The sequence below is a fragment of the Apostichopus japonicus genome, chromosome 20 (assembly GCF_037975245.1).
Source record: "Apostichopus japonicus isolate 1M-3 chromosome 20, ASM3797524v1, whole genome shotgun sequence".
Lineage (NCBI taxonomy): Eukaryota > Metazoa > Echinodermata > Holothuroidea > Aspidochirotida > Stichopodidae > Apostichopus > Apostichopus japonicus.
The window spans coordinates 6,580,546-6,602,081 of record NC_092580.1 but is presented as its reverse complement, the minus strand read 5'-3'; the positions used below and the strand labels follow the sequence as shown (position 1 = coordinate 6,602,081).

The 21,536-nt window shown below is 35.2% G+C and overlaps 2 protein-coding genes across 10 annotated transcripts in view; both read left to right on the top strand.

Moving 5' to 3' along the window:
• The window catches only part of LOC139961176 (plexin-B-like), a 71,560-nt gene extending 58,537 nt beyond the window's left edge, over positions 1-13,023 (top strand). For 6 of the 9 annotated variants that reach the window (XM_071960161.1, XM_071960154.1, XM_071960155.1 and 3 more), the window contains 9 exons: positions 882-929; positions 1,896-1,946; positions 2,741-2,805; positions 3,325-3,423; positions 4,946-5,103; positions 6,802-6,949; positions 8,006-8,146; positions 9,156-9,230; positions 10,740-13,023. In XM_071960161.1, the coding sequence (XP_071816262.1) occupies positions 882-929; positions 1,896-1,946; positions 2,741-2,805; positions 3,325-3,423; positions 4,946-5,103; positions 6,802-6,949; positions 8,006-8,146; positions 9,156-9,230; positions 10,740-10,832 (878 nt within the window). In that variant the 3' untranslated portion in view covers positions 10,833-13,023. Of the gene's footprint in view, positions 1-881; positions 930-1,895; positions 1,947-2,740; positions 2,806-3,324; positions 3,424-4,945; positions 5,104-6,801; positions 6,950-8,005; positions 8,147-9,155; positions 9,231-10,739 lie in introns of those variants that run through there. The other 3 variants (XM_071960160.1, XR_011790779.1, XR_011790778.1) reach the window with 3 other exon arrangements.
• Positions 13,024-15,151: 2,128 nt separating this feature from the next.
• LOC139961179 (F-box only protein 7-like) overlaps positions 15,152-21,536 on the top strand; it is a 36,068-nt gene continuing 29,683 nt past the window's right edge. Inside the window, exons 1-2 of the mRNA XM_071960171.1 lie at positions 15,152-15,356; positions 17,448-17,555. Of these exons, the coding sequence (XP_071816272.1) occupies positions 17,455-17,555 (101 nt within the window). The 5' untranslated portion in view covers positions 15,152-15,356; positions 17,448-17,454. The remainder of the gene's footprint in view (positions 15,357-17,447; positions 17,556-21,536) is intronic.

Sequence of the window (21,536 nt, the reverse complement as noted above, 5' to 3'; positions counted from 1 at the left end):
AAGCAATTTAACTTACAGCGGTTGCCATTGGTTAATTCAAGCCCTAGCGTGTGCTTTGTACTCAAATGTGTGGTACCCATATTTTGCACTTATGATGTGTGTCTAGCAGAATTGGAGTACTCGAGTCTGTTTTCATACTCAAGTCAGATCAGTACTTGGGTACATTTTGTTTACTTGTACTCAGAGAAAGTACTTGTATATATTTATTCAAACACCAATCTTATATATCCTTATAATTTGTAGTAAAAGTTTGTACTGCACTTAAATGTGGTATAGCTTACTGCTTTGTATCACACTTGTCCACGGCAGGGTCAAGTTAAATATTCATCATAGATCATCGATCATCAGGTGTTCGTGTATTCTTAGTCCAACTGTTCATACTGGAGTACATTTTTTGTACTCATGACTTTGTACTCATTCTTGTACTTATACTTGTACTTAGAAAAAGCAATTTTCATGTACTGGAACTCATGCTTTGTACTTGTTCTCAGTGCTTTGTACTCACACTCTGGACTATACACTTGCAGTAGTATTCATGTGTGAATTAATGTGTTGAATTAATGTGTGAATATGTGGGTAGTATCATGGATATATAGTGAAGGTCCATAGCCATGGGGGAAGAGCAAGCTCCTCCCCTGTCCCCCCCCCACCCTCAGCCCCAAAACAAACATTCAATAACATTTTCTTCCAAATGACCTATATTTGGTAACAGACGGCACAAAACGTATAATACAGCTCTGGCTATTGGCATGTGTACGTGTGTTGTACATGATACTTGTAGATATTTATAAATAACAACTAAACAACTCAACTACTCAACATCATCAAGAGGCATTCTAAAGGTAATAATAATTTAATAGTTATATTCTGTCTTATTGCAGCTGGGAATGTGAAGAAAGATGATGTAGATTATCTGGTGCCTGACAAAGGTAACCATAACAATTCCTTCACCATCCAAAATGCTCTTACTTCGTAGGGCAAATTAGCCCAGCGTACATTTATTCACGCTCTTATATGTGATTAACATGTATCTGCAGCTGGGCTATTCCATGTTCCTTAAGTGCGGCGGCTTTTACGGCTACAAATATTGGAGGGTAATTTTATACCAAACCTGCACACAGGGTTTATTATTGAGTGCTGTTGAATCAATGGAATATACAATTTGACGTAATGATATATGTACCTCATGTTAGACTATTTAGAACAAATTGGCCAGAGCCCCTCCAGAAACGTTGCATTTGATGTTCGTAGTAATAGCCTGTTCTGCACTATAATGTTGGATAGCTTAATGTTAGAATGTTTGTGTTCTTTACTGTGTTGTTAGTATTGGAAATTGTGTTTAATATCTATGTTTTTAGTTGTATTCTTTACTTGTTTTTAACTTGCATGCCAGAATAATACAACCATCTCATCAGAGAAAGTAACTTTCATGTAATCAAACTCAGACTTTGTACTCATACTCAGAACTTTGCCGTAGTTTACATATATGTATGTGTGTTTAATTACTTTGTGTATATGGGGGGGGGGGCGGTGAGTACCATGGATATGCACGGGTAGGTTCATAGCCATGAGGTAGAGCAGCCCTCCCCTCCTCTGTCCCTCAAAACATTTCAGATTTTCTTCCAAATGGCCCTACATTTAGTAACACATTTAGTCCCCTTACCCTGTTAAAACTTTCTCATTGGAGAAGAAGAAACATCCCTTACACCCCAGGACAGATATCAGCCAACATTTGTGCCTCCCAAGATTTCAGTTGTGACTATTGGCATGTGTACGTGTGTTGTACATGATACTTGTAGATATTTATTATAACAACTCAAGTAAACAACATCATCAAGATGCATTTCTAAAGGTAATAATAATTTAAATAGTTTTAATAATATTCTGTCTTATAGCAGCTGGGAATGTGAAGAAAGATGATGTAGATTATCTGGTGCCTGACAAAGGTAATCATATCAATTCCTTCACCATCCAAAATAGTCCTACTTCTAAAACTTAACATTAAATGAAACTTACTGTTAAACTATTTTTAACAAGTTGGCAATTGAACACCCAGCAACCAAACACACTGACTGCAGAAAACGCTGTATGACTGCAACAAAATTCAAGACTAACTGTTTAAATCCCAAATTGTGGACATAAGTATTAAACTTATTTTTAAGAACATTAATAGAATGTTCACATTTACTTTTAGTTGCGTTTAGTTGTGTTTAAGGATACGTAAAATGAGGAGAATGTTTGAGGATTGTTGTGCCTACTTTCAAATATAATTGTGTGCAATGCAAGTCTTCCAAGGCTTATCATTGGACATTCAAAAAGACAGTCCTAAATTGTGTCCAATCGTCTTGAGTTTTATATCATCGGAAAGGGAATTTTAGCAGCTTTTGTTATTTGAGCTTTCACTAGTTCAAAGTTTAGACTTGTTGATATGAAGAATAATTACTGTGTTATTTTATGGGTTTAATTGAGAGGTAAAATTGACAGAAATTGTTCTCTTTAAATGAAAAATAAAAAGAGGGTTCTAAGCAGTCTTTATCACAATTTCAAAGTAGATGTTGGTGGCCAATATAAGTTTATCTACTATTTACAACAAGGTCAAAGTTAATCAGATAGATATATGCTGAGATATGCATGGCTAACATTTAATTGCAGCAAGTGTTAGAACCATTGATATTTCATTACTTTGTGTGGTCATAGATAGATTAGGCTCTTATTTTCTTTCACTTCTATTATTCCTAAGGTATTAATTCTGAACAAACCTATGACTACCCAGAACAAAGCACAGGTTGTAAACTTTGGCATCTGGTAAGTATCAATATTACTTTCAATAAATTCAGTAGTTAATATCCCTTTTCATAGTATGTAGATCAATTAAAGCAACAATATTTTGTTATTTTATCATCATCCGGTACTGAATATTTGCAGCATTGTACCCAACATGAATTATTTATATTATTTATATATTACCATTTCAAAACATTTCTTGATTGGCATTAACCTATTGGTTGGTACTAAATTTTAAAGATTCATCATTTCATTAGTTTATGAATATTTAAGAATAATTATTGGATTCAAATTCTCTCAACCCAACTTTACCTATTCCTCAACTAGCCCAAGGTATAGAATCATGTTATACAGTACATCAATACCTTCCCCTGTACCTGTAAAGGTGGATTTTCCAACTTATTAAGTTATACCCCTTAAATATTTGTAGCTAAGTAACTTATATTAATTCAGTAAGCATTTTTAACTAGAAAAGATTAAAAATATTCCATTATTCTTCATCTGTTTCTGACTGAAACCTTTCACTTTCCTCTATTCCAGAGAAAAGTTCAAAAAACATCTTCACCTGAAAATGTGGATGAGGGCAACGAAGAAGAACCTATAAATGATATAGTTCTTCCATATCTTGCAGCAACAAAGGTATAACATTAAAACTGACATATCTCTAGTAATTGCTAAACGATATCATAAGACTCTGATTGTAATGTCTTTGAACAATTGCAAACTATTTGTGCAATGTTGATATAAATACACTTTTAGGTTTTGAAAAATGACCAGATAAACATTATACATCTCAAGATTATGTTAACTGCATTGTTACCTCACAGCTCAATCTCACAAGCAACACAATATAGATCACTTGAGCACATGAGACTGTTTGTGGTCTGAAACAGTATCATTACAAGACTTAATGACAAATTGTGATGCAAAAGCGGTGTTGGAATTTATTTCTGGAGTTCTGTTGTTTGTATAAAGCTAAAAGAATATTGTTGATAGAATTATCAGATGTTGCTGTTAGCAATGTTATCAAACAATTAGGGTGAACAGAGGATTTGATAACATAAACAAGGTTTATAATAAGTCGGCATTTGAGTCCATACTGGAGTACATTATTCTTCTTGTACTGCCAAAAATCATACCACAAATGGTAGCTAAATTTAATCTCAAAACAAATCTTGGATTGATTTACTAAAAATTTAGTCTTTAACTTGTTCAACTTAATAGCTTGGCATAGGTAACTATGTAAGCAGAAAAATTTGTTATTTACTGGATATTTTCCTGTTCAGGTAAAATTAAGTAATAATAACAATAATATTAATGAACATTTGAAATGGGTCAGTATCTGTCAAAAAGATTCTAATGAAACATCTGTGATAATGGGCAAAGTAAGTAGTAAGATAACAATGAAACGTAAGTCCATGAAGTTGTTGAGTTGTTAAAACAAATGAGATTTTAGAGTCAATTTCAAAGCCACAAAAGAAGGAGAGATCTTAATGAATTCAGGTAGTTTGATGTGGGGGCAGCAGAAACAAAACAGCAGTCTCCCCAGGATCTGTTAGTAGGCTTTATGGTGATAAGACGTCTATTCCTAGAGTGCAATTCATGAGATGCACTATAAGGCTGTAACAGTTCTGATGAATGCATTGATGATGAACCGGCATATGAACGGTAAACTTATGTACTTATCTTGCAAATGATTCTGAGTGAGATGGGTATAGCCAGTGTAATCCTCTTAATACAGGAGTGATGTGTTCTCTAGAATTAATACATGTACAACCCTTGCAGCAATATTCTGAAGATGAGTTAAACAAGAAATCTGATAGTGTGTTACACATGTCCAAGCAGGAAGTAACAAAAGCATATACAAGTTGTTCAGCAGCACCTTGATTGAGATACTTTCTGATAAGTCTGATGCTGAGCAGATAGTTAGTGAAGTGGCTGCAAACAGATGAGATATGATCAATGAATAACAAAGAGCCACACTTTTAGGAGTCATATTGATTTTTCATTCGATCATGGCTCTAATGTTATAACGTCAGAGGAAACGGGTGTTGTTATGAATGTAACATTAACATTTCCAATGTATCCAATTATTTAAAACAGTCATCTTAACTATGAATAATGCTTGTTTTTGATAAATCTTTCAATTTTAAAATTACAGACTACTATTCATCGGTACGTGGACGAAATGTTTAATGCATTCATGGTCACCAATGAAGACAAGATACCATTGATGATTAAGCACATTTTTGATTTCTTTGACTCACAAGCTGCACAGCTTAACAACCCTAACCTTGCAAGAAAATGGAAAGATGGCATGTAAGTTATTCTTTCATTTGCACATATGGAATGAGATAAATGTAACAATCATTTTAGTTTAATTATGTTTAGGTAATGAATTATTTTTGCTTGTAATGCTAGATTCTGCTGGTCAGTATTTAGATAGGATATAGAAATTACATTTACAGGAGTGGATCCAGGATTTTTAATTTTTTTTTAATTTTTAATTTTTTTAATGGAAGGAATGTAGCCCTGGGATCATTGCAGCCAATCACAATGTTTGGGGGTCTGAGAGCAGATCATTTCCTTTTTGCTCTTTCCCATGCTGCAATGAGCATATCAAGGCAAGAGAACCATCTTCAGCTGCCTGTGGCCTCATTATGGAGACCCAACTTTAACTTGATGTTTCACAAATAAGACTGTCTTTGTTTTCTTAGTTAGAAAGGGCAAAGTATTTGTGAAAGTTGATCGAATGATTTAACTTTCTCCTATTCCAAAACTAATTATGACCGGACCTTTCAGAAAATGTTACAATTATTCAAATTGGTTGAAATTTATTACCGGACAAGACGTTGCTAACTCAGGAGTTCTTTTAGTTTTGTTTGAAGTTATTCACTCCATATCACATCAGTGTAGGTAGGGACTTTATACCACTATAACACTATAACAATGCAGTGTATGTGAATGTCGACTCCACAGGTTTAACATACAGCAATTATGAGTCTTCATAGATCTAACTGATAACTCTTTGGGACAATTTATGTGCACAAATTTGAACCACAAGGAATTGGTGTGCCTTCTCACACAGGAATTAATATGATGTTGTGCTAATAACTACTTTTGAATTTCTGTGTGAGGTTAAAAAGTTGTGGGGGAGTGGTATATACACCCCACCCTCTGGATTTGAGCTGGTTATACCCTGTGTAGTTGGGTATAATTTCCAAAGTGTAAAGTGGAGACTTATGCCTCTATATAGACTTGTGCATGTCAGATAGTATTCGTTAATTTTTCATTCAGTTTTGAGGAATAAATTACTTCATACTGGTCTTGGTGACATGCCTTTAATTGGCAGTTTGTAGGCATTAGTGCATCAACAAAACAGAATCCAAAACTGTGAAGTTTCTTGGGTAGAATGGTTTCCACTCAAGAAAGTATTGGTAATTACTCAAGCAAAGACCGGTGCTGTGGCCGAGTGGAAAAAGGCGGCCGGTAGCTTTAGAAGCAATGAGGCTTAGCAATTGGGAAGTTCAGGGTTCAATTCCCGGCCAAGTCTGAGTAAGGTGGGTTTTCCATCCAAGAAAATCTACACTTTTCCCATCTGAAATGACTTTCTAAATTGAAAAGGTTTCATATTTGAGATATAATGTTGAATTGGAAGCCACCCGACATGTAAGTTGTAATCCATAAGCCCTTGCGGTTTCTCCCACATTTGCGGTCGCTTAAGCATCGTCAAAATAACTGCTGATAATTATTATTATGATTATTACATAAAATATTATTGTTATAAGAGTGAAATTAAGTGACTTGCAATTTGTTGAAATTTGGCAGAAATCCTTGTTTTAAGTTAACATTCTCTTCCCATTGTGGTATATCTTGTTTAAAACACAGGATGGAGTGGTGGTAGTTAGGGTAAGGGTGGGGAAGGGGTAGGACTCCTATGGCTGCTGCACCAATGATTTATAAGTTGTCTCAGAGGACATCCATTGTTTCTCATTGCTTTCTCTTTCTCTATTTCAGGTTGCCTCTGGGGTTGTGGGCATTTCTCTTGAATAACCCTACACTGATTTATGACATTCCAAACTGTAGCTATGTCAAGGCTTGCTTGCAGACTCTTGTTCAAATACTCCATGATATTTGTCAGCTCAGAGATGAGGAAATACCTGATGTGAGTTTCAACAGTATTGAATAAGATATGTTTTAGATACACTTTATCAAGGAACTTTGAGATGTGCTTGCTGTAATATTTTAACACAAGGCAAATGTAATCAAATAAACAGTGGCTGCAATTATTCCTTTCCTCTAAAGATAAATATTCTGATTTTATTTTAAATATTCTATTGCTCCAAAACCCAGCTAAACATCTTGTCCCTAACAGGAAATTGATTGAAGTTGATCACAGTAAATTCTAATATTATATTATATTAAATATTCTATTGCTCAAAAACCCAGCAAAATATTTTGTCCTTAACATGAGATATGGCTTGAAGTTGATTAAAGTTGATCACAAGTTGATATTGATTGAAGTTGAAGTTGATTGAAGTTGATCACTTTAATTCTGATATTATATTAAATATTCTGTTGCTCAAAATCCCAGCTAAATATCTTGTCCCTAACAGGAGATATGGTTTAGAGGTTGATCACAGTAATTTTATGATGAAAGATTTTCTTCAAAAGCTTTATTTTCCTTTATAATCTATTTATTGATTTATCCCTGAAATGGGATGCATTTGAAATGTTAACTTGTTTTTCAATATTATCTGTATTTAGAATATCTGTAAAACTCTTTGTATAAATATTCTTTTCCTCTTTGAATTCAATATTTATAGAGAAAAGTCAAGATATTTCCAGCTCCATTGCAATTATAACTTCATTAACTCTGCTGTTTCCAGATGAGTTCCCAAAGTATCAATTTAAACTATTGTATGTATTCTCCTGAGCAAATGATGTGATGTTGTGATCAATCTCAGCTACTGGAATATTGCTTAACTCTGGATATTTCACTTATTTTAGGAGACCAATAACTGCAAAGAGTTCTCACAAATGAATGCACTCTATGTAAATCTGTTAGGATGTGGAATGTTGTTATGAAAGCAACTAACTACACCATAATACTTTACACATAGCCTGTATGCATGAAACAAAAACAAAAAATGAAAAATCATACAAATATTCACAAATAATGGTCAGCTTTATGTTCCTTTTGTCCCTTTTTCCATTCAAGGATTCTTCTCCCAGTAGAAAACTATATTCACATCTCTTACGTGCTTATTCTGCCAAACTGGATAAATATTACAGCCTCGTTCAAAGAATGAAACCTCCTACGAAAAAGAGTATGATTTTGGAGAATCGAAAGGTTGAAGAGGTAAATAATGGTGTGTGACTCACACAATACATATTTTATCATTTAATTGAAAACCAGACATTCTGTGACATAATGGAAACTTCCATTTAAGCAGATTTGTGATATTCCTGTTTGAATTTTCTTGTACTCGACTCTATTTGTTATCCTTGATTGTCACTTGGCAACTTATCTTCATGTCTAGTTTATTGTATTTAAGTCTTCACTGCTTATTCAGGATACACCTTAGAATAATGTAATACCAAGGGCCATTATCTCTCTGTGGTTGCTCATATTAGACACTTATTTTGAGAAAAATTTATTGAAGGTGCTTTTTTCTCTGTTATTGGTTGTTTCTGACTTGATATTTATGTGAAAGACTGGTTAATATGATTTGAATACCTTACTTCTTACTTTTATAACTTATATAGTTTTTGAGTTATATTATATTAGATTAAACTCTGGTTCTTCGTAGTTGGACCAAGATATAGTAATATTCTGAACATGCTGTTAAGACAGAAAAGAACTGCAGTGGTCAAAAGTCTTATAGCTGCAGCAAGAGCATTTTTTCCTGGTTTGAACATTTACATGCTTAATTTTCAATTTTTGGTGATAATATGGATACTAAATTCCTACTGGGGAGTACTTTTTGATTCCTTGACAAAAATGAATCTATGTAATTGTGATCACATATGTGTATGTGATTCCCTAGATTCAAGCTTACACTTTTAGCTGATCCGTGCAAAACTGATGACCTTAATATACGCTTAACATTAAGTCAGTATAGTAAGACCAAGCATCTATGTATCATGTATTAAATCCATCATTGGGTAGCTTTGTATCAGGCAACAGCCTTCTTTATTGATGCCTTCCATATAGAAAGCACTTGTGTTCACCAAGGTAGTGTAATATCATGAACAATGCATGTGGACTACACATGTATTCAAAGATACATGAACTAGATATAAATACACATATCTAATCTGCAAATATGCCACAAATAATATTTTTCATGATTTTTACCCTCATACAGAAGTTTAAACACACCTTTGACCTAGCATCAACAAGGTACCAGTTATTTCACATGCTTGCTAAATACAGAATTGAGGTAAGTTATACTTTTTATATTTATGATTGTAGATTTAAAATTAACACTCAAAAAGCCTCTTCTACCTGCTAATTCAATAATTGCCTTTGTATGAGATGTTTAATGTCATCACAGACCCTGTAAGGTAACCTCCATTTACCAACTATGCTGAATTATATTTGTACCCATGTTTAGAAGTGATGCCTGGATTCCAGATTGGGGAAACGACAACTTCAATTTTAAGTTTGGAACCATGGAATTATAGGGTGGGCCATTTTCTGAGTATATAAGGTCTTATAAGTGATATGATATGTATGTATGCTGGCACACCATACAGTAGGGAAGAATTATGTACATAACTGGAGTATTTGGAGTAATGTACATTTAAAGAATTAAACTTGTAGGGTCCATGAATCATTCCTAATTGTAAAGCTTGTAGGGTCCATGCGTCATTCCTAGTTGTTAAGCTGCTAGCTTCAATGAGTCATTCCTAATTGTTAAGCTTGTAGGCTCCATGAGTCTTTCCGAATTGTTGGGATTTGTATATGATGCCAGCTTGAGAGGTAGTATCAAAAGATTACTCAACGTCATATTATTACAGATAAAGCTTGAACCTATGAAAATATCTTAAGGGTTTAAGAAGAGGACCTAACCCTAGAAAGATAAAATGCATTGAATTTCTCTAGCTAGAAAGTAGAGGATATATCCCTGGACCCTTCACCCTCCCCACCCTCAATGCTCCTCAGCAACCCATTTTACATTCATAGGAGTGGTGACTTGCAGTCAGCAATATATAAGCATAGACTAGGTTTGCCCTTCACTAGCAGATGAGTAAAATAGAAGTGAAGGGTACAAACTTCTGCCCCCATCTTATGTGTGCAGAATTCTTGGAACTTGTCATGTGTGATCAACAAGGCATGTCCTATCCATGCAATTGGAAGTATAGCATCTGCTGCATTAACATTACATTGCTCTGTCACCCCATCCACCATATACAATATCCATCCTACCTTCACAATTCCACTGCTCTCTGCATATTAGTGAATTGCAGCATACTGGAGGTATGATTTCTTTAGTAGAGTGTTAGCTCAGTGGTTAACGTCAGTGCCTTTCAATCATAAGGTCCCAAGTTCAAGTCACTCCAAGATTAATGTATGTCGTCCAGTTACAGAGTTATTGAAAATTGACAATTCATAAAAATGGAGGTTAAATATGAATCTAAGAGACTTACTTCGATCAGCTTGCGGCTTTGATAAGCCAATGATGGCTTCTTCGTGAGTTCCTGCTTGCAGGAGGATCTAAAATACATACATACATACAAATAAGTTTTCTAAGATGTAATTATTATAAAAACATTTACTCTCCCACTGCTCCTTTAATATTGGGTGCTGCAAGGTCTCGACCATTGTCAATTGTCATTGTCAATGATGAATTACTGGAGGTATGATTTCATTATGACATTCTTCTATTTTTCTAAGATGTAAATATTATGACAAGTAATGAATTTTCTGAACCTCTTTTTCTCTTCAGATTTTTGAAGCCCTCCAGAGTGACCAGGATTGTTCAGACCATACATTTGCCAACCAGTTCTGGACAATATTTCACACACTGTCAGATGTCTAACCAGGGGTAGCAAACGCTAGCATTCATTCTGCAAACTTGATTTTAGAAAATTTAGAGGTAGTGTCACATGCAGAGATTGACCTGTATAGTTCAAGCTTATAATTATGATCATTTAATTATATTAATCCATTATTTTCAAATTGTAATAATTGAAAGGAAAATTTTTGTAGTTTAATATTGATAATAGGGTATAAATGAGTAACCAAATTGTATTGTAGTAATAGTGGTAAAAGAGTTAACTGGTTCAAGTTTGACAGTTAACCATTTAGGCCAAACTGGTTAATTTTATAGTGTGATCCAGTTAATGCTATGAATGAAGGTTAATCTGTCATTGAAAATCCAAGTTTGTTTGCTCCTCCTACTCTACCCCCCTTTCTGGATGCTTTTGTGTAGATGTTCATTATACCCATGCTTTTTAAATTCTTTTCATGTACACCAAGTTTTATTTTTCTGTGTTTATCAGTGAGGCATTTCTCACAGTAGATGGTTGTCATTTGTGTGCCAAATTGACTAAATATACCATCTACTACCAAGGGCGGCTGAAGCACTTTTAATCTGAGGGGCACCGACATCAAAGGGCACTTTGCATAAATTCGATTAGACTGATGCAGCCTTATATTTAGTACCCTTTAAAACTCTTATTGTATGATCATATTTGTGTATATCAATCCATTAACACCCCCCCCCCCCAAGGAAAATATGCATACTAGCACTGCAATATCCAATGTGCAAATTGGGAAACAAGAAACACATTTTCTTTTGAGACAAAATGAGGAGAAATCATGCTAGTTGCTAATGTAGGAATCTTCCGAATTAGAGTTTATTTCTTGTTAATATCTTAACATTTTTTCCCATTCAAAATAGCTTTGAGTTTGACCCACAGAAATTCATTAAAAGTCAGGGGCGTAGCCAGGATTTGCAAAGTTGTGTGTACGACTATCTGAACAGACCGCCACCAGCGGTTGGCGCAGAGCGTACAAGAAAATTTTTGATCTTACAAACCCCTCAGATGTTCAAGTGTTCATTCTGGTTCCATGGTCTCTTGCTAACTTGAGCCACCTCACTTTTTATGTAGAAAAGGGCACATATTCAACCTGAGGAAAAGTGGAGGGGCACATGCCTCCTGTGCCCCCCCCCCCCCCTGTTCTGCCGCCCTTGTCTACTACTGAAAAGACTCTCCTAGACAACAAATTGAAAATTCTCATTTTTATTTCTTTTTGTTAGTTTTCATCCTTATTTGAATACAAATTTGAGAAGTTAATCTAGTAAACAGCATTGTTAAGATATCTTAGTGCCTGGCAGAAAAGTTCTTAACAAGCTGGTGACTTAAATCTTTGTGGGCTTAACTTAGGGTCAACATGCAGTGTTTTGAAACATCACATGCTTCCTTCTGTAATGGGACTAAAAATTCATATTTCACTTCTTGGCTTGAAAGAAAATTAGGAGTTCATAAATATGCATTGCCAAATGAAATTAGTATTCTTGAAAAGTGCAACTTGTGAAATTCATCACTTTTCAGCAAGTCATATCAAATGTATTTGATATTTAATGTTTGCCATTCTGTCATGTTCATATGGTTACATTCTCGATATGACGGGACTGGGGTTGATAGTCGATCAAGCACCCAGTTTCCAGGCTTTTGCATGAATATTCTTATAAAGTACCCATAAATCTAATTAAGGAGGCCAACGTGCAAAAACCACTTGCCTGTTCCTATATGTATGCATAGTTTATTCGTCTACCATTTTAGTACAAAAGACTTCCATTAACAAATTTAAGAAAGTACTCACTAAAATCAGAAATTGTAAAATTTGTTTAACTTCAAAATATTATTTTGTATGCCCTGGCAGATATAAATGTATTTTATTATATAATTAATGCTTTTATACATTTTAACTACACATGATATACTCTAGGTTTAAAGAGCTTCATTTTCATTAGAGTGTTCACTGTTTAAAGGAATCTTAAAAAGAAGAATTTGATGAGAAGGTAGCATAGTTGCTTAAGTTAATTGTTTAATCATAAGAGGTTTATTTCTACTAGAATGTTTCCTGTATAAAGGAATCTTAATACAAATAATTTGATGATTGGATCGCATACTTTTATTGTTTGATCATATAATTGCAGTTTCCTAGTAAGGCAGTTTGAAAATGTAGATGTCTTAGGCAAATTATAATCACAGACAAATGAATTGTTCTTTTCATAGTTTCATTTATGTTGTCAGAATTTATTATCTTCTATCTAGACACCATTTAAAGTTGAAGTTTTCAGCAGGTGACAAGCTACAAATAACACTGAATTTGACCATTCATAACACCTTCAAACCTTTGTTTCATGTTTGTATAGGGCTTTCAATTATGAGATTTAGAAGTTTATCCAAACAGATATTTTAAACTATTTATCATTGCTCTATAAAAGGACATATTGCTCTCATCCAGGTGACAGCAAACATCTTATTTGGTAAAAATATCAAACCACAAAGTATGTTAGGGAGTCATCTCTCCTCTTCATATTGTCTGTACAACAGATTTGCAACTCAATTTCAAGCAATACTTGATCCCCCAAATTATGTCCATAATATGGACAATTATGCAGGGTGTTTCATCATATTGGATATTACTTTGAATGAACATTAGCCCTAGGAATTTTTATTTAAGGCCTATGCCACTAATTTGCATAACTTCCTCTAAGTCCAAAATTTATAATTTTGTGATGATTATAATTTGCAACTTGTGAACGACTAAGTTAATAAATGGGCTTTCCATATAAATGGGGCATGGACTACTAGGCAGAAGTATGAGTGATCTGTCATGGTTAATATTTATCAAAGCTTTCAGCACTGGCAACAAAATGTGTATAGTTCCAATGTTTATACATCACTGAGATTTGGGGGTTGAAGTAAATGCTATGACACAAAATAGTGGAACAGAATGATAGAATATGCACTGCCACTTATGACCTCACCTTTATAACTCTGGCAATGAAAGGTAGGAATATGGGATTTACATTAAAATATACAGTAGGGTATTAAATTATGTTAGGTATTACTGGTCAGGGAATGGACCTTGAGTGTCAGCAGAATAGTTCAACATCTCAGGAATATCAGAAAAATATGACAGTCAAGACCTCTAACGTGACATTTACTATGTCATAACCTGCAGGAGCAGTGCTTTGCATGTCTTGATCAGACTTTTACTCCCTGACAGACGCTCGTCTTTTGTGTGACCCGTAAGATTGCAGTCCCCGGTACCACCATCAGTATCAAGTCATATATCTACAGTTGCTCCATGACTATTAGAAAGCCTACACCCATTCAATGACCCATTGACTTACATACTAAATCACAAAAGGGATGTGGTCTCTAAGTCTAGATAGAAGTTCTCACCAGTTGAACACTATCCATCACTGGATAGCTGACAAGTTGGCCTTTCATGGCACCATCAATTTTCTGTATCATGACCGTGAAGATTTTTTGCTATTTGAGCCTGTAGTTATCGTCACTTGTAAACAAACCTCTTTACTCAGTAGTATAAAAAAAATTGTATGCTGCTCCTGGGCAGGCTAAACTGGTCTAAAATGGCTTTAATTCACCTAATTATTTTACCACATGATCTTCAACATCAAAGCAACAAATACCAGATCAAATTCATCACATATCAAAAAATTTGTTCTCCTGCTGCTTTTTGGCACTTTTCTTGAAGGAGAACATTCGGGCGGATTGATTTATACGCTAATAGGAGTATGCCACCTGTCAGGACTGTTCACTTGTCTGCTAAAAGCAGTACCAGACACTTCCATATGTAGGTATCGCAGCACAATTAGAGTAGTGGTCGTTTGTCTAAGAGGCTTACCATAGGAAAATAGCCCCAAAGTGCCCTAATGTGTTGATTTTTGGGGCATTTACAGAGTCATCAGCATTCATATTTATGCTTTAATGTTGAGGAGTATGAAATAAACTATTGATGGTTTAAAAATCTGGAGGATTGAAGGTGATTTAAGGTATTTTAGAAAATCTTGGGTGAAACAAGAAAATTCTGGAGTGGCAGATGGGAAAAGGAGCCCTATGATAAACTTTTAGCTGTTCTAGCTCAAAATCTAAACGGTCATAGCGGCAAAAGTTGAATGGTTTATGATTGGCCATTACCAATCATATGGTGGGTAGGACATGTCAGTTGAAAACTGCTATCTTTGCTCTATCGGCCTTGGTAATGACGAGGTTAGTGTGTAAGTCAAAAGGAGCAATTAATTGTGGTGCGGTACTTGACTCTGAACAGTACTTTACACTTTGAGGGCGCAATCTCACTTTCATAGTTTGATTTGAGAGTATGATAACAATATGAGTCGCCTAGGAGTGATAGCCTGCGTTGTAACACTTGGGAAGACCAGCAAACCTTGTTCTCAGTTTGGTGAAAAATACGTTTACTATTCCTTTTCGTGGTTGAATCTTCATTCATATCCGATATTGTGATCACTTGAAGCGATAGCATTTCCCTGTTCAAACAGACAGTTATGCTTTTGAAATGTGTAAGTCTACGGACTCAGTCTAGGCTAGTGCCTAACTGTTAGGCCTAGGCAAGGCCGAGGGGCCTAAGCTGTGTTACGTAACAGTTAACGTTAGACCTAGGTAGACTAGGTTAAATGCAGGTCTTAGCGAGTGTAAGCCTATGCTTCTTTAGCCAACGGTATCCATGGTGCTTCTTTTACAAACGAAAAATAGGACTATGCTAGGCCTAACAAAACATATATAATATTATAAGTAGGCTAGGCCTAGGCTAGGCCTAGTAATTACTGGTTTTTGCCAAGTGACCTTTGCTGAAGCTAGGCCTATTAATGTATTGGGCTAGTAGGGCCTAGTAATTCTTTTTGTGTGGGGAGTTTGTTCCATCACTCCCTGGAGCATTCCCTTGATTTGTAAACTCGCATTGAAAAAATAATTTAAGATCTGATATGACCACTTATGCCTTTATTAACTGGAAATGAGTTTATGAAGCTCCTATTTCCTAAGGTCGTGTCTATTGGCACGTGCACGTGCCAATAACAACCGTTATTGTTACGTTGACGTACCAGTAAGCATCGATATTCGCACGAACATGCTCGTGCTTATAGACAGTGACTTTACACACGAAGGCGTGCCAATAAGGATTGTTATTCGCACGAACGTGTATGTGGTATAAGTAGGCATGTTAGCATGTAGTGATTAGAAAAGCACTGAGTAGGCAGGGAACTGGTAAACCATGGCCCCAACCACAGTGTTGGGTGTGCACAGTCGATTTGCCCCCACCCCCTCGCCCCCCTCAAGATTTTGGTCGATGAAAATTTGCTGATTCTCAAAAAATGGTTATCTTTTTCAAAATCAATAGCCAAATCTGTAAAATATCCAAGAAATCAGAGATGTGATCAATTCTGGGAAAATTCAGAGATATAATTAAAGATTTTGTTGGAATATTCCAGAAAAGATTTGTTGCAAACTTTCTTAAAATGCATAGGAATATGATGAATTTAATTCATCTAGTCGCTTATTTGCTGCTTCAACGGTTTTGGAATCCTTTATTACAAAAATAGAAAAAGTATCCGCAGATATCCTTTCAACATAACCCCAGAAATCCCCATAGTTATCAAATTCCTGTTCCATTGTCATGCACTGCTGTGTTATTGCCCATCGATGTCCTGTTCATCCCTCCCGGCCAGCACATATCAGGACAGTTCATTGGTTACATCAACCACGAGCGCTGATTGGTCAAGTTACATGTGTGCTAATAGTCAATGTTATTCGCACGATTACGTTTGTGCAAATAGCCACAACGATTTCCTAATGTGTAACTGTTCATAAACAATGAAATGTGTTCATTTATTCCTTTCTAGGTTGTTGAACATCAAAATCCTCACAGCTTGGTTATGCTTCTAGGCAACCCCTAAACACCCTAGTATAGTGCTAGTGACCCAAATAGAGTAGAAGACTACAAAAAAGTGAAAACCAATCTGAACATAAAATATATCAGCACTAATGAATACTACAACATCATTTTATATGATTAAACTTTGATATTGTAAGTCATGCTCTATTAAAATTCATGTGTAAATGACAAAAGGATCATTTAGAGTTCATACACAAAAGATCAAACCTACAGTTTTTAGTTTATCTAGTATGTGTCTTTGTTGTAATCAGTCAGCTAGCTCTGGTAGTCCATAGCAAGTGCTTTCCTCTATATCTCATAGTTGTAGGTACTGTATAACGTTCGTGCATGCTTAAATATGAAATTCTCAAAGTTATTATTTTTTCATCCATATATATTTCATAGAAGGGAAGACTGGCAAGGAAATTTATGGGATGTTAAGATGGATTATAGACGGGATGACAAAAAAACAACAGGAATATCGAATCATTGAAAACCTTTATTTCGCAGGTGTAATGTAATGTGGCATAGTAATTTGCCATTTATGTATGTTGTGTTTGGCTAGTTCTACGATTTCATTTAAATATTCGGACAGGAGGTTCTGTTACCCATTACCTGACCGAGTAATGATAACAGGTACACAGTTCCGATTTTTTGCTACCGGACTCAGGTCTGTTGTTTTGTTTGCTTCCAAAAATATTTTGTTTAATGTTTTTTCCAGGTTTAAGATGAAGCTGAGAGTTAGATTGGGAAGACGTTCTGAAAGATTAGAAGTTTCTGATGAAGAATCAGCTAAGCAGCTAAAGAAGGAAATTGCTGAAAGGTTTAGGTAAGGGATATTGAGCTTGTTTAATGTTAATTGCCAGTGTGTCTGTCTCAGTCCATGCATTCTAACAGAGAGACATAAAAACATCCTTAAATTTAAGCATGAAAACAACAATGAAAGAGACAAATTGTAACATTTTGTGTTGTACACAGCATGATTTCAGACACCCCCCCCCCCCAGGGAAGCTATCTGCTACATTTAGGTACATAAGGTCAAATCTTTCTAAATTTGCATTTTGACTGATGTTTAAATCTGCAACTATAAAAGGCTTGTGAGGAATTTTCAAAGAGTACAACATTTCTGTGTTTACCATGCTTTGGTTAACTGTAGTTTTGGTATTAATAATGTAGGCATTCCAAGGTAGACTGCTCAAGAGAGAAATACAATGCTGTTATTATTGGATGTGAAGTACTTTAAATAATTCATTTGTATCAGTTGTGTCATCAGTTTGTCACATGAGGTAGGTTTCCACTGGGTGAAGACTGGGGTAATGACACACTGATTTTGTGGGATTGTTTGTATTGTTGGAGCTTAGTATCCATAAACCTATCTGAACAAACTTAGTTGTTATTGCAACACAGTACTGCGTTTAAACTCAGAAACACTTTCTACTGTCGTACAAAATTTTGTATTAAATTTATTATGTCGTACAAAATTAGTATAACTTTTGTTTTAAAAGGTAGAAGAACGTAGTACACAACATTTTCTGCAAAATTTATAACACAGTGAGGCTTCACAGCCACACAGTCCCAGAACACCTGAATAATAACTTGACATTGAGTGTACAAAACGTCTTGCACTCTTGCCAAAAATATTAAAGAAAAGCTTGTTGTTGACCCTGGTTATTTTTGTGATGTTTTCTTATACTAAAGTCTACTAGCTAATGCTTTCCATATCTAAATATAGCAAATGTCAAATGTTGGTGAATGATGACATTCTTTCACTGCATATATTATGAGTTAAATTTCAAAAATATATTTTTACTGGTTCATGACCGATCGTGTGAATCACACTACTAGAATTTTCCAACTGAATTGTATGTACAGTAAATACTAATCACATATTCCTACCATGTGTAGTTTGCAAAACGGTTTTTTGTCACATTTCAGCAAACCCTCCAACCTGTTGCTTCCCAAATATAGTGAGATTGGGATATTAGAATGTCTTGACAATAAGTTCTTTTTCTTCTTTATATGAAGTTTCCCATCAATGTGGATGTTAATTTTAATATGCATCCTATACCATGTTCCCTTTGAATCATTGCCTTTTGTAACTAAGTGCTTTCATTTTGTCAGGAAAAACAAATCTCAAATTGTTCATAACCCTTTCCTACAGTATTATTACTTCAACTTGATCTTGGCAGTTGTAAATGTTCCACATGCTTGGGCAATGTACAGCTTAAGTGAAAGACCTTACAAACTAAGTCATGCTCAACAAATATCTGGCAATCTGCCAAGAATCTGAGACACATGAACCCCCCACAAAGAAAATACAATGCTAATGAGCAGGTTGTTGACATTGAGCACAGCTGTGGATTTCCTTTCGAACACAGCTGCGGACAAACAATATTAGCAGAACAAAAGAACATCCTATCATAATAGGAAGTTGTACACCAACATGTTCAAGGCTTGAATTTTGTAGTAAACAAGTTTGTGTATGAATTGAAAGACTGGGTTAGAGAGGTTCAGTTACCTCTGAGGTGGGATGGTGGCAAGCAGGGTAAGATACATTCCGAATCATCCTCTGATGGATTACACTGCTAGTTTTACAATAAAATCTTTATTTTGCCTCTGCGGTTAATATTCCACACAAATTTGGTAAGTGACTCAATGCTATTTCTTTGTCCTGTGCTAACTAAATATTTAGAGAAAAATGTTATTGATGTGTTTCGAGGAACATAAACTAATGTATTTTTTCATGTCAAGACTGTACACCAGCATTGTTGAGATTTTAAACATGATAACTCCAAAATTAAAGCTTCAATTAATCTGTGAAATCTCCAATGCTGTGATTTTCTTTTGGTGAACATAGTTTGGTCAGGTTCAGCTTACTTTTGTGAAGGAGCTCTATAGGTCTTCAGCAAAACATTCAGTCATCCAGGAAATGAAATCTGCTTCAAACATCTGCTTCTCAAATGGTCTCAAACTTGGCCATTTTTCTCTGTGATTTATACTAGGCTAGATGATTTTGCTTTGGCAGTAAGTTGTTAACATATTTCACAGTGTTTCAACAATGTCATGTAGAGCTCTCATTCATTAACATTATTAAAGGTATCATGCAGCATTTTTACGAATGCAGGATTCTGCGTCCGGGTTCCAATGTTTTAGCCAGAAACACAAAATCTTCAAATAGATTGCATCCGGCAGACGCAAACTTTTTTATTACAGCACAGATGCCAAGTACACACACTCTCACAACTATAGCATTTGCAAAACATAAGAAAAAATACATTTTTGAATGAACGTCTTTGTTTCTTATTTTCAAATATCCGCAAATTCTACTCAAAAGAGCCAAAACGTCTTCCAATCCTACAAATGATTGAATTTGTTTGAAAGAAAAATAAATCATAACAATCAACTGCAAGGGTTAACAACATTTCCATTACCAATATTTTCATGCACTATGTAATTTACCTCCATGGTATAGTCAATGATGCTTGTTCAAATTTCCAGTGATTTGATTGGTTAATAGTCCTTTAGTCATTTTCTGCAGACACTCTAGCATCTGTAGTGCTCAATGAACACAAAGTATGCAACTAATTGTAATGTTATTTTCCCCTCTGTAGAGATAGTGAAGTTTGTGGTATAGACTATCATATGTGTGCACTCATATATCATAACTTTAGGCCTTGTTGTCACATACAGTATGCACGTTTCGAAAACAAGCACTAATGTTAGGAAGATGTGCTTGAATTGTTTTTGAGACTATCACATAATATTTGAAGTATTGTTTTGATCAGAAAATATTAGGAGTTGAGGCAATCTATGAATTTTGTGGTAAGCTAACATCTCTGATACTGAAAGGGTCTTCCATCTCACAGTATGTTCGTTCTCTCCATATTGAGAGTTGCTAATGTAAAATGTGCTTTCATACCACAGTACTGTAGTTTCTTGCTTGCAAACATTTTGGCGGTCCTTTTGACCATGTGGTTCAGTCAATTTTTTTCATCAACATTCTTGTGTAAACTACTTTCCTCCTGCATCCTCAAAAGTAGCAATAGAAGTTGTGATTTTTTAATCGTCATTGCGTAAAAAGTTATTTACATAGGCCTTGTATTGGAGCTGGCAATGTTGGATCAGGTTTTGAGGATTTGCGCATGTGTTGAAAATCAAACAGGCCTATGTACATGCAGTACTGTGAATTTGGCAAGAGATATGCACTCTGTAGGATACATGGATTTTTGAAGAGTTGGTTATTGGAATTGCTGCAAGGTCGAAGTCTAGAGCTCCTATGGACTTGGCGAATTGGGAAATACAAGGGTACATGAAGGGGGGGTGGGGTAAAAATTGGTTGAAAGGGCAGGGTCGGTGAATAGAGTGGAGGACTGCCCCTTTAAAACAGTGAAGCTAAGGCACTGGGCCATCTGCTCATTAAATTGTGTAGAACATTCACATAGTACGATAATACGATCGCATCTTTACAACTAAACTAGTAAAACTAGGTCATACAATAAACGCAAATGGTGTTCGATCGGGACGCAAGCTTTTATTATAGGATGCCAACTTTTGGGGGTCTTACGTCCGTAAGATGCAAACTTTTTTCCTCTAGTAACATTATTGAGTTGGTGACAGCACAGATTTGCAAGCCTCAAACTTGGGAAAGGGAATGTCCTTCTTGATATTGAAATATATTGTATATTGAAATAGTGTGAAATCCTTACCATTGGAATAAATGTTCAATGCCCACAAGGGAGTGCTACAATCTTTGATCTATTCTGGTTCTCACTTCATTCTTTGACAAATTTAACTCATTTGCTCCACATTA